Raw genomic sequence first — 13,382 nt, 5'->3', positions numbered from 1 at the left:
TGAAATGCGTGGACCTCGTCGTGTCCGAGCTCAACGCCCTCGTCAGGAAGTGCTCCGACAAGGTAAAGAGGAGCTGAGGAGAACAAAAAAAAAGAGAGAATGAAAGAAGAGGAGGTGGAGGAGAAAGACCTTGTCCTTCCTGCCCTGCGTCCTCCACCTGCGTCCCTGTGTTTTTTTTTTTGTTCCTTGTCGTTATGTGTCATTAGCCTCAAAATTTCCCCGCACCTCAGCTAACCCTTCCCGCGTCTTAACTGGCGATCGACCTCGCCCTCGCCCCCGCCCCCGTCATCTTTCACTTCCGCTTTCCTAGCATAGAGGCTTCTTTTTCAGCTTTTAGCATAGCTTCGCGGTTTTGTAGAATCTCTGTTGCACACCCTGTCTGAAGACTGGTGTATTTGGAGCATAGCTTGTCTGTTACGTAGGCTCTTTAGTGTGCAGTGCCCCTGTAACATAGCGTCTCAGCAGTTTAGTATCTTTGTACTCTTTAGTGCCTCTAGTGCCTCGTCTGTGTAGCGTAGTGTCACTGTAGTGTGTAGTGTCTCTAGCATATCGTCTCTGTGGTTTAAATTTTTTAAAATTCTTTAGGGCCTCTAGCATCAGGTCTGTGTAGCGTAGCGTCACTGTCGTGTGTAGTGTCTCTAGCACATCGTCTCTGTGGTTTTAGCATTTCTTTTAATGTTTAGTGCCTGTAGCCGTAAGCCTTTGTAGCGTTAGCGTTGCTAAAATGTGTAGCGCTTCTGTAGCTTGGTGGCCTTGTTGTGTGTAGCTCCTCTGCGTCGCAGCATCGGTCACGCGTAGCGTGTCTAGCGGTTAGCGTCTCTGTGTGGCTCGTGGTTTGTCCCACCTCTCCTGTTACGTCCGAGGGATAGCGTCATTATTAGTAGCGTTTGTTTCGCGGATGCCCTTAAACGAACCTGTGAGGAAAAGGAGAGTCCTCGTTTTCCTCCATTTCGGCGAACGTCCCCAAGCTGTCGCAGTTGGGAGGGGGAGGGGGAGGGGAAGCTGCTCTCTCCAGGGAAATGGATGTGTCCTCTCCCTGTACCCCTGCTGTACCACAGTAGGACTGCACACTTCCTGTGAATTTCCCGTGAAGTTCCTGCTGACTTTCTCTGCTCGTGTTTCCTCTCCCCGGCTAACACTGCTAGCACCTCTAGCTAACGCAGAAATGGATGAATCGCAAGTCACTTAGCAGCTTGGGATGACCGGTTTTAGACTATAGTGGTGGAATATAAAGCATTTCTCACTTCATGTATGTGTAAAATGGAAGTCTGAAGTATTGTAATGCTAATGTAACAGTCATTTTCACAGTCTTTCCATCAGTCATCCCAGGCTGACCAGCCTTGTCTTCCAAAATTTTAGCTGTGTGTAGTGTGTGTGTGTGTGTGTGTGTATTGTGTGTGTGGTCGCATGCAAATACCTCATGTGTAGTGTGTAGGTTTCTCTGGTATGAGCATGTGTGTGTGTCTTTAGTGCATGTGTCTTTAGTGTGTGCGTGTGTGTTTGTGTGTGTGTGCGCGCTTGTGTGTGCGTGGGTGTCTAGTGGTGTGTCTGTAGTGTGTGTGTGTGTGTGTGTGTGTGTGTGTGTGTGTGTGTTTAACGAGGCAGTACCTGCAGTTGTGTTGGTGTGTCGCTCACAGCTGGGCTCCTACCCCAGACTGAGAGAGGAGACTGAGAGGATTGTCACCACCTACGTCCGAGAGAGAGAGGGCAAGACCAAGGACCAGGTGTGTGTGTGTGTTTGTGGGGGCGGGTCTGTGATGGGGCAAGGCCGCGGAGCAGGTGTGTGGGGCGAGGAGATTGACGGGGCAAGATCACAAATTCTGTGAGATTCGGGGCTTGTTTGGGGGGGGGGGTGATGATGGGGAACCATTAGAATCATTATTTGTCTGTTTGGAATAAGTGAGCTGTGTGGTAAATCACTATGGTAACTGATGGTGACTACGGTTGTCTTTCTGTTCGGCAGGTTCTGCTGCTGATTGACATTGAGCTGTCCTACATCAACACCAACCACGAGGATTTCATTGGCTTCGCCAAGTATGTACCCTCCCCCACACTCCTACCCCATACCCCCAACCCCACACCCTAACCAGCACGGCCCCCAGCCTCCCAAACCCCAGACCTCCAGCATGGGGGTGTTTGTGCACAGCGTGTCCCCCAGGGGGCGCCACTGATCCCAGCATCGTGATGTAACCGAGATTAATGGGAGCACTCCCCGCACGGTGTTCACAAGGCCGCCATTACCGGAGCCGGCTATTGTGGAAAGTTTGTGCCGGGGATTCGAGCGCATTCCGTAGTCTTTACGATTTCTGCGTGATCGATCATAAAGACGGCAGTGTCGTTGCACAAGTTCATAAACTCTTCGTTCGATTGTATTGGCCTCAAAAGTGTTCCGGTCAGGACCGCGATGGTACTGCCATGGAACAATACAGTGATGAGATGAGCTGAGAAGAATGCTAAACTGTGACGCCGCCCATGGTCATAATTTGAACCAGTTGCAGACCGGGGGAGGACTGCAAACTGCTGTTTACTAACTTTTTGCGAACGGTTCGCTCTGGGGGCTTGCGCAAACTCCAAGCACCTTTGTCTTTTTGTTCGTCTCTTGGTCGAAACGCATAGTTCTGTTTTGTTTGGAGTGTACTGGAGCCTTAATGCTTCCTGAAATCCGTAGTGTGCGCCCGCAAACGTGGGCGTGGCTGGCGTCCTGCTCGGTGTCATGTGGTGGGGCAGCGCGCTGAATGATCAGTTACAGCCGGCCCCCTAGGGGGTGGGAGAACCCCGCGGGAGCCAATTGGAAGTGTTCTCCAAAGTCCTGAGGGCAGGAGAAGGCGTCAGTCAGAATTATTACTCACCCTGTGAGCTTAACCCGCTCTGCATGCCTGGCCAGCTTCTCTAAAGGACTGACTGCGCTCTGCTAAGAGCAGGAACCCGTTTGGAGTGTTTCAGAGCCCTGACTGCGCATGCTTGTCTGCGCAGTCGCTCGTCTGGAGCGTTTCAGAGGTCTGACTGCGCAGTCGCTCGTCTGGAGCGTTTCAGAGGTCTGACTGCGCACTCTTGTCTGCGCAGTCGCTCGTTTGGAGTGTTTCAGGGCCCTGACTGTGCAGTTGCTCGTTTGGTGTGTTTAAGAGATCTGACTGCACACGCATGTCTGCGCAGTCGCTCGTTTGGAGCGTTTCAGAGCTCTGACTGCGCAGTCGCTCGTTTGGAGCGTTTCAGAGGTCTGACTGCGCAGTCCCTTGTTTGGAATCTACCGAAGGACTGACAGTATGGCTTGAGGTTGAGTCCCCTTAACATCCTGCTGCCTGTGAAGGCCTGTGAGTTTTACGTGGGCATGCGTATGACGTTGCATCGTCATCTCTGCGCATGGAGTCTGAGCCCGTCCTGATTGGTTAAACGATTTTTGTGACGTCACTTTCAGTCTTGACTTCAGAAGGCTGGATGACGGGTCCATCCCGGGGTACACCAACAACAGGTGGGCCGTCCCGCCAGAACCCCCCTGCCCCCCCCGCCCCTCCGCCCCTCCGCCCCTCCGCCCCTCCGCTCCAGCGTTGGAATTTCGGTTTTTTGCTTTTTAGTTTATTTTCTTTTTAGTTGCATCGTGTTTATTCGTGAAGTGAAGCATAGCGGGTGTAAATGTGTATGAAGTCCCAGTCGCTGTTGGATTGGTAACAACGGTGACAATAAACATAACTGTAACTGCAACTCTGATTTCTGTCACACCATAAGTTACATTTTTTTGCACACCTGCGATGTGACTAGATTTATTCTCTTTTTCCTGGGGTGATTTTAATTTGTTTTATTGTTGAAGTTACAGTTCTGAGTGTGACTGAGGCAATACTGTCTGTCCAGGAGTACTGCTTCTGCCCCAGAAATGGAGCCCTTCTCTGTGTTTAGCACTCGTTATGTAGTCAGATGGAGCTGATGTTCGCACTGCCAGCCGTTCTTGACCTACCGAAAACATCATAATAAACGAGGCACTAGATCCAGTCGACCTGGTGTGTAATCATAGTGAACAGGAAGCACACTAACTCATTATAATTCAGCTGTTGTTAAAATATCTGCGGTGCCTGATTATCCGATTCGATGCCTCTGGCGCACGATTAAATTCAGAGCCATTGACGGAACCGCGTGCAAAAACCTAGCTTCGAGAAAACAAAGGGGGAGTGGTTAATGCTACGTTCTAGAACAGGAGACGGGACAGTGAGTGACATCATAAAGGTGGAAGCCGCCATATAGAAGGTGTTGTGGAGCCGCATTCAGCAGAATAGACCGGAACAATCCGGAACTAATTGCTGTATCGCAGGCGGTGTTCACACGTGTCCGCAGAGAAGGTCAGTCGCACTCCTAAGCAAGTCTCCAACAAACGTGCGACTTAAAAAAAAAAATATATATATATATTTTCGCATCGTAGAAACTAGCACCCCAGACTGCTCGGTGTTTCGGCTGTGCGTTTTTCGAGAGCTTAGCCGTAAGGCTCCTGAGACTAGTTAGTACCACAACCGCACACCGGCAGGGTTATGAGCGTCGTTATGTGCAGAACAAGAACACGTGCCATTTTCAGGACATTAAACGAACGAGGGCGACCAAACTGGCAGCGTGTATTACAGTTCTTCGTCTGTTTGCGATCGTATGGCCTCATAGTTGTAGGCCTAAACGTTTCTAATTTCTAGTGCCAGCAGGGGAACTGCACTGGTTGGATTTTGTGTTACTTTTTGTACAAAAGCCAAGGTATTAAAGCAGGCCTTTAATGAATGATTTATTTTATTCGTTTTGTTTTGGTTAATGATTCGTTTTGAGCTTGTGAGTACTGTTTATGTCTTCTGTATGAAGTTATGAAAACACTGCCATGTGCAATGACTCCATTCACGGTGTGCGTTTGCTTCATGTAAAAACCTGGTGTTGGCAACTCATGTCTAAGTGGTTTTTAATATTGACTTAAATGGCTTCTCTTAAGGGTATCAGATGTGTGAAGAATTGCTTTGTTCTGCTTGTATTATGACATTATGTAAAAAAAATAATAATAATTTTTATAACTGCTATGTTTTTTTCCCCACTTTGCTCTCTCCCTCAAACAGTGCACAACAGAGAAACACGCATGTCAACAAGAAGAGGGCCATCCCCAACCAGGTACCCCCTTACCCCCCTCCCCCCCTCCCTTATCCCCAATCAGGTATCCCCCCCCCCCTTATCCCCAATCAGGTACCCCCTTACCCCCCCTCCCTTATCCCCAACCAGGTACCCCCTTACACCCCCCCCCCCTAATCCCCAACCAGGTACCCCCTTACCCCCCCTCCCTTATCCCCAACCAGGTCCCCCCTTACCATCCCCCTCCCTTATCCCAATCAGGTACCCCCTTACCCCCCCCCCCCCCTATCCTCAATCAGGCACCCCCTTACCACCCCCCCCCCCCCCTTATCCCCAATCAGGTACCCCTTACCACCCCACCCCCCCCCCCCCCATCCCCAACCAGGTACCCCCTTACCCCCCTCACTCCATCACTCTACCACAACCAGGCACCTGTCTATTATTTTATTATTATTTCTTGTTAATTTAACAATTCTTTTAAATGTGTATGTGTTCCACAGGCAGCTCAAACGATGCTAATACAGTAATGAGTGTGTGCCGTTTGACCCTTAACCTCTCCCCACACACACACACACACACACACACACAGAACTCACACATCTGAAACCTCGAGCCCTCTGTCTCGGTGCTGAGTGGGTTCTTGCATCCAAACGTACGATCGAGTGAAGGAACGGGCGTCCCAGTGCAAAGGGGCTTGGTTTAGGGGTGGCTTTTGGTGTAGGAGAAAGAAGCTCCTCCCCCCTGCCCTTCCCTGCCCTGTCTGGTAATTTGGGTGTCCTGTTTCCGCGACGTGGCACTGGTGATAGCACTGTTTGCATGTAACCTGCACAGCATGACCCTTATTGCACTGTGAAAAAACAACAATCAGGTTTGTTGTGCTGTATTAACAGAAGGGCAGTGTATTTCATTGTAATTGTGTGAGGAATGCATGAACCAGGCTGCCATTAATGAAGCGAGCATCCAATGTGACATAACAGCCTTGAGATAACTTTGGAGTTAATCTAATTGCATGTAACCCTCTTTCCTGTCACTCTCTGTCCCTCTGTCACTCTCTTTCCCCTCTATCACCTACTCTACTCTACGGTCTTCTTTCTTTTATTCTGTCTCTCTCTCTCTCCTTTATTCTCTCACACTTTTATTATCTCTATTCTCTCTCTCTCTCTATTCTCTCACACTTTTATTCTCTCTATTCTCTCTTTCTCTATCTCCTTCATTCTCTCACACTATTCTCTCTATTCTCTCTTTCTCTATCTCCTTCATTCTCTCACACTATTCTCTCTCTCTCTCTCGCTTGCGTACTCTTTTTCCCTTCCTGTAATTTTCCCCTTTGACTTCCCCTCCCCCCATGCAGGGTGAAATTCTGGTAAGTAGCCACGCCCCCCTCCGTGCAATAATGTGCCTGTAGAAGCCACGCCCGAGCTGGGGTCACAGGTCACCCACGTGGGAAGACTGAGGCCTTATGGGTAGCCAGAGGGCCCGCTTCACAGGGAGAGGAGGGGCTCTGGGGTTGCAGGGGGGAACTTATTTTGGGTGCAGGAGGGGAAACGGGGACATCTGCAGGCCAGACATGACAAGGGATGTCACAGTCGCCTCCCACAGAGATTTCCGTCTAAATACACCACAGATACCCGCCATAGCAATTTAACTCAAAGCAGGACACCACAGCCTCCTGCCACAGTCATTTAACTACAAATACCACGACACCACGGCCTCCTGCCACAGTCATTTAACTACAAATACCACGACACCACGGCCTCCTGGCACAGGCATTTAACTACAAATACCACGACACCACGGCCTCCTGCCACAGTCATTTAACTACAAATACCACGACACCACGGCCTCCTGGCGCGGCGATTTAACTACAAATACCATGACACCACGGCCTCCTGGCACGGCGATTTAACTACAAATACCACGACACCACGGCCTCCTGGCGCGGCGATTTAACTACAAATACCATGACACCACGGCCTCCTGGCACGGCGATTTAACTACAAATACCACGACACCACGGCCTCCTGGCGCGGCGATTTAAGTACAGATACAACGACGCCACCTAAATACCCTAAATATGTTGCCGCAGCCAGGCGAACCCTGGCCCAGATCAAAACCGGAGCCGAGAGGCGCGACCGCGGACCCCGCCCAAAAACCGGGCGTGGCATGGCGGCGGACGACGAGACGCGCCGCGTGCGCGTGAGCGAAGCGGCTGAGTGTGTTTTTTGCTCTGCAGCGCGGCTTCCTGAGGGACGGGGAAGAGGAGCAGGTAGTGTTTCCATCGCCCCCTGGTGGTAGGAAGAACAAAAAAAAAACTGGGCGTAATTCCCATGCTCTAATTTACACGATGATAATTACAATCATAATGTCCACCGTTGGTTTGGGGATTGCCAGTAATCGGTAATCACGTCTGTAATTACGAACGCTTCGCACGGTCCGTAATTGTACGCGCAATTATTTTAACAGCATCGTTAATTGAGCTCGTCGCCTGAATGTCTCTAACAGGCTGTCCTTCTCCGGTTTGGCTGGTTTTTGTTTTCCTCGTTAACCTTCACTTTTCTGATTTGTTAAATACTACTTTTTGCCGGTAGGACCGTAGAAATTCAAACTGTTTACTCGCTGCTGAAAACTCGAGGCGTTAAAATATTTATAGGGGATGGCGGAGGGGGGTCGCGAGGTGGGGTCCTCTCCCTGGATGCATTGGATGGGTGCATCGCCCCCTGCTGGTGAACCACGATATTGCCGTGCCCTCTGGTACAGCGGCCTCAGTCCTCCTTCCCGGGGTGTGCCTTGTGGACCCGGTCGGGTGTTGGGGTCAGAGTTTGCCTTGTGGGGAGACATCCCAACTGCCACACGAGGGAGCGGGGTGTGTGACAAAAATCAGGGGCTGAACTAAACTCAGCACACCAAAAATCAACCTCAGACTTTGGGATGAAATTTGTGCGTGAGTGTGTGCGTTTGTGAGAGAGCGACAGAATCCTCCAATTCCTCTCAAACTCTCAATTCCATTCGCGACTGCCAAATTTAAATGAATCAATAAACGACTAACTCTGTCCGGTCCGATTGGGGGCTGTTTCAGACTTCTGTTTCATCTAGCACTTCCTGTCTTCCGCGGGAGTGGCCTGTGTCCTCTGACTGTGCTCTGGAAATCCTCCGGTGTGATGAGATGAGTGTCCACTAGTGGGCGCAGTGCTCGGCGTGAATGCCTTCGTTGCTGTGGTCTGTGACTCGGAGCAGCACAGACGGCCGTCTGTGTTTTAAGCTCTTTGGAGCACAGGCCCAGGCCCTCAGCTCTCCACCGCTGGCTCTCTCCAGTCGGTTTGCGAATCAGGGTCGGTAATCAGCTTGGTGCCTAAGTTGCATACTTGTTAATATTAATAATCATTGGGTGACATTTTGTTTTGTGATGTTCCACTGTTACATTACATTACATTCATTTGGCAGACGCTTTTATCCAAAGCGACGTACAAGAAGTGCATTTTCATGATCGTAGACAACTGCTGAACACGGGTTCAGTAAGGTACAATTACTTATTTTGTACAGCTATTTCTAGCTGAGAACAATGAACACTATCCTGGTCTAACATCTGCAAAGCCAAACTAGGCAGAAGATTAAGCTAGAGTATTAGGACAAATACAATTTACCAAGAAGTGCAGGGATGGGGCAACATGTAACAAGTGACAAGGAAAAAGGGTTTGTTTTTTTTTTTTTTTTTTTTTTTTAAATATATATATATATATACACAGCATGGTGGTGGTTATTCTAGGTATAGTCTGAAGAGATGTGCAGGAGTACAGGTGTATGTAGTGCTGATGCTAAGAGACGCAGTGCAAACCGACGTGGTGCAGCGGTGGTAAACTGGGCTGACTTCTGTGTGCCGAACAGTCGTGGAAAGCTGAGACACGGGGCTCTGCCTCCATCTTTAAATACTGGGCACAGGCTGGGAGAGATACAGTGGGACAGGCAGACACAGACAGGCAAGACAGACTGTCAAAGGAGAAGGACAGAGAATAGCACAGACAGACAGACAGGCAGGCAGTGCAGAATGCTCTGCAGTCTGGGTTCTCTGTAGAGGAAGTTCAGATCAGGCTCGTCGCTGGGAGATGTTGAAATGTGTGTGAGGGCAGGTTCCCGTTTCACCCTCATAAACCACTGAAATGTGCTAAAAACAGAGAGCCTGCTGCCACAGAGCTCTGTGTGACGCGAGCCTTTATAAGTGGGGCTCACGTGATCTGCTGCAGACTGGAGGTTAAGTAAGCAGAGGTGCTTTCGGGGCTCCCCCTGCTGGAAGGGTTTCCAGATCACAGGCAGACTGTGGACGAGGCTGCTGCTTTCACCGTTGATATTATGTCAATACATGTGAAGTCATGAGTGTATATCATTACGTCCCTATTGCAATTAGCCACCCCCCACACACACACACACATCTCCCGCCCCCCCCTCCAGGCAAACTGCAGGACGTCCACAATTTCAGCGTCTTCCGTTTCATCGTCCTGTTCTAATTCGCTATTTCACAATGCTTTTTTCCACAGGAAAATGCGAGAGAGCGAGGGAGAGAGAAATGGTGGGGCTGAATAGTATCATTTGAGCTGTTTTGGGTGAAAGGTTCTGCTCTAAAAGCCGCCCTCAGAGTTTGTTGGTTTGTTCTGTAGCGGACAGACAGACGGACGGATGTTGTGAGGCCTCCTCTGTTCTCAGTGTTGCCTGTTGGGTCCCACAGCCCTTAATATCTGAGAGAGGAGACTGCCAGCCTCTCTTCAGATGGCGATCCATGTGGATTGCTTCTCAGGCCATGCTTTGAAGCAGCCCCCCCACTCCCTCTCTCCCTCTCTCTCTCATATCATGTGACAGGTTCAAAACCCTCTCCATGGCTGCGAAGATTTCCCTGGTAACCACACTAACCCCAGCCTGTAGTGTCCTAACAATCGCATAGGCTAGCTTGCTTTCACTCACCCGCTGACTCCTAACATGTGACGGCCGCTGTCCTCTAACCCCAGAGCAGAGCGCGTCGCTCTCGTTTCCTGTGAGGGGAACAGGAAATGGATGCAGGTTGAGTATTCCAGCAGGCGTTCCCATCAGTCTGTACGGCTCTGTATGGCTGTTCAGGGTTGTGATGTGGTCATGATCATGGTCATGTGACATTAACGCTGTCTACTCTGACACGCTAAACCCGTGGATGGGCCACAAGGTGAGAGCCCTATTGGTGCAGAGAACCTCTGAGAGAACCTCCTTTGAGAAATAGACTTCAGGATGTAGACCAAGAAGAAAGCACCTCACCATTAAGTGGACCGTGCAGGGAATAGATGATGATAGCGGTGAATCATGCAGGAAGTAGACCATGCAGGAACTGGCCCACAAAGAAAGTATCCCACAAATACAGGAAGTACTCCATGTTTTGGAAGTTGACCAGGCAGGAAGTAGACCACGCAGGGATTGGACCATGCGGAAAATGCCCCTTTTGGGGAAAATGGTGCACAAGTCAGGTTATTTCTGTTGGGATTTGCTACAGGGAGGGTGTCTGGCTCTCATCAGGTAAGGTTATTAGCGTACATTATTAGGGCAGGGAGGTCAGAAAGAGTTCCTCTGAGAATAAGTTGTGCAAAGCCAAATATCATGTGTCACCTGTCCCGCCCTGCCCCGCCCTGTCCCATGTCTTTACCCAGGTGATCCGTAAAGGCTGGTTGACCATAAACATCAGCATAATGAAGGGGGGGTCCAAGGAGTACTGGTTTGTCCTGACTGCCGAGTCCCTGTCCTGGTACAAGGACGAGGAGGTGAGACTCTTCCAGTGCTGTGTGTGGTGTGTGCACGTTACAGTGTTCAGTGCACAGCGCTGTGTTCTTCTGTGAGTGACCGCATCATCAGCCTAACTGTGGGGTGCGTGTGTGCGCGTGTGTGTCTTCAGGAGAAGGAGAAGAAGTACATGTTGCCGCTGGATAACCTGAAGCTGAGAGATGTGGAGAAGGGCTTCATGTCCACTAAGCACATCTTTGGCATCTTCAACACTGAGCAGAGGTTTGCACGTGACGTGTGCATGCACGTGTGTGTGTGTGTGTGTGTGTGTGTGTGTGTGTGTCTATCCTGTCTCCCTGCGTAGTTTGCCTGTCTCTCTGTCTGTGTAGTTTGCCTTTCAGTAACCCTTTGTATGTGCGTGTGCGTGTGTGCGTGTGTGTGTGCGCGCGTGTTTACAGGAACGTGTATAAGGATCTGCGTCAGGTGGAGCTGGCCTGTGACTCTCAGGAGGACGTGGACAGTTGGAAAGCCTCCTTCCTCAGAGCGGGAGTGTACCCTGAGAAGGACCAGGTCTGTGAGCCTCAGAACCGCCCTGAGACCAGCTACACGTCCCCCTGAAGAGAGGGAGCGCTCGCTGACTTTCTCACCCAACCGCCCCCCCCCCCCCCCAACCTAGGTGGAGAACGAGGAGGCGGGCCCAGTGGACACCTTCTCCATGGATCCCCAGCTGGAGCGGCAGGTGGAGACCATCCGCAACCTGGTGGACTCCTACATCGGCATCGTCAACAAGACCATCCGCGACCTCATGCCCAAGACCATCATGCACCTGATGATCAACAGCGTGAGTCCCGCTGCCGTGACCCAGCATGCACTGGGGCGCGAGCGCGCGGTGATAAACCGCCCTTGTGCGCTTTCTGTACTCCTGCCTCTTCCTCCCTCGTTTCACTCCTGTCCTCCCCGCCTCCTGGCTCGCCCCCCTCTCTCTCCAGGCGAAGGACTTCATCCACTCGGAGCTGCTGGCGTACCTGTACTCGTCGGCCGATCAGAACTCGCTGATGGAGGAGTCGGCCGACCAGGCGCAGCGCCGGGACGAGATGCTGCGCATGTACCACGCCCTGAAGGAGGCGCTCAACATCATCGGCGACATCAGCACCACCACCGTGTCCATTCCCGTGCCGCCGCCCGTCAACGACAGCTGGATGCCGAGCGAGCCCAGGTGAGGCGCCGCGCCGCGCACCCGCGCTAACGCAGCCCTGCCCACGCTAGCTGTAGCACGTTAGCGCCAGCCTGTTGTGTTAGCTCAGACCACTGTGTTCGCGGCATTAAGTTGACGTGGGCCTCTGTGTTATGTGTACTTGGTTAGCACTAGTCTATGTGTTAGCTGTACCAGGTCTCTGCTAACTGATCTCACGTCTCTGTGTTGGCCGACAGTTGGTGGTTGTCAGCAGAGGAGTAACTGTTAGGTTAGCTCAGGCTATATTTGCTGTATTAAGTTAGTTGTATGTGTTCGCAGTAACAGCTTAGCACGGGCATCTGTGCTGGCTGTAATAAGTTAGCGGAGGCCTCTGTGTTAGCTGTAGCACGTTAGCGGAGGCCATGTGTGCTGCCTGTAGCAGGGTGCCCTTGGCAGCATTTCTGTGCTTGTTAAATACTCTTCTGAAACCCCACAGCCCCACCCCACAGCGTAGACCGGCCTCGGCCGCCCCCCCTCCCAGTCGCCCCCCAGCAGTGAGGGGTCCTACGCCGGGACCGCCCCTGAACCCCAGCCCTGCGTTCGGAGCCCCGCCCATCCCTTCCCGCCCGGGGCCACCCGCCAACGCTTTCAGCAACGCCCAGGACCCCTTCAGCGCCCCTCCACAGATCCCCTCCCGCCCCGCCCGCATCCCCCCCGGAGTGCCCAGGTGAGGCCCCCCCCTCCCCCAGAAACACGGACAGACGGACAGGCCTTGCAGACCGGATACCTGCATGTGTAGTGAGGTCTGCTGAACCCTCTCTACCTCCATCTCTGAGGTCATTGTTCAGAGACTGTCATGGTGATGATGGGATGGCCTGGTGAAGCCCTCTGATTGGTTATGTTTGTTTGCTGTTTAGCTGGTGTTCCACTCTGTTGTGTTTTAGCCTGACTTTAGACCTGTGGCTCCCTGTGCATGTGTGTGTGTGTGTGCGTGTGCGTATGTGTATGTGTCTGTGTCTGTGTGGGTATATGCGTGTGTGTGTGTGTGTATGTATGCATATGCTTGTGTGTTTTTTTAATTTTTATACATCAGACGGTTTTTTCCTTCCTACTCCACTCTCCTCTTTTCCTCCCTCACTCATGTATGTCCAACTCTTTTGGCCCTTTTTTCGCTCTACCTTACAACCTCCCTCTATCCCTCTCTCCCTTGATCTTGCTTTATCTCTCTCTCTGTCTCTTCATTTCCCCCCCCCTCTCTGTCTGTCTATCTCTTTCTGTCATTGTCACTCTCTCTCTCTCTCTCTCTCTCTCTCTCTCTCTCTCTCTCTCTCTCTCTCTCTCTCTCTCTCTCTCTCTCTCTCTCTCTCTGAGCCTGTCTCACCCAGCGTCTCTCACT

General features: G+C 51.4%; 1 protein-coding gene across 1 annotated transcript in view; it reads left to right on the top strand.

Moving 5' to 3' along the window:
- The window catches only part of LOC135244088 (dynamin-2-like), a 34,200-nt gene that overhangs the window by 17,304 nt on the left and 3,514 nt on the right, over positions 1-13,382 (top strand). Inside the window, exons 11-20 of the mRNA XM_064316287.1 lie at positions 1,638-1,724; positions 1,964-2,034; positions 5,073-5,124; positions 6,434-6,445; positions 10,743-10,853; positions 10,985-11,094; positions 11,271-11,382; positions 11,489-11,653; positions 11,802-12,028; positions 12,483-12,713. Of these exons, the coding sequence (XP_064172357.1) occupies positions 1,638-1,724; positions 1,964-2,034; positions 5,073-5,124; positions 6,434-6,445; positions 10,743-10,853; positions 10,985-11,094; positions 11,271-11,382; positions 11,489-11,653; positions 11,802-12,028; positions 12,483-12,713 (1,178 nt within the window). The remainder of the gene's footprint in view (positions 1-1,637; positions 1,725-1,963; positions 2,035-5,072; positions 5,125-6,433; positions 6,446-10,742; positions 10,854-10,984; positions 11,095-11,270; positions 11,383-11,488; positions 11,654-11,801; positions 12,029-12,482; positions 12,714-13,382) is intronic.

Source organism: Anguilla rostrata, chromosome 17 (assembly GCF_018555375.3).
Source record: "Anguilla rostrata isolate EN2019 chromosome 17, ASM1855537v3, whole genome shotgun sequence".
Classification (NCBI taxonomy): domain Eukaryota; kingdom Metazoa; phylum Chordata; class Actinopteri; order Anguilliformes; family Anguillidae; genus Anguilla; species Anguilla rostrata.
Note: the sequence above shows the minus strand (reverse complement) of the source record. Positions and strands in the feature narration are given on the sequence as shown.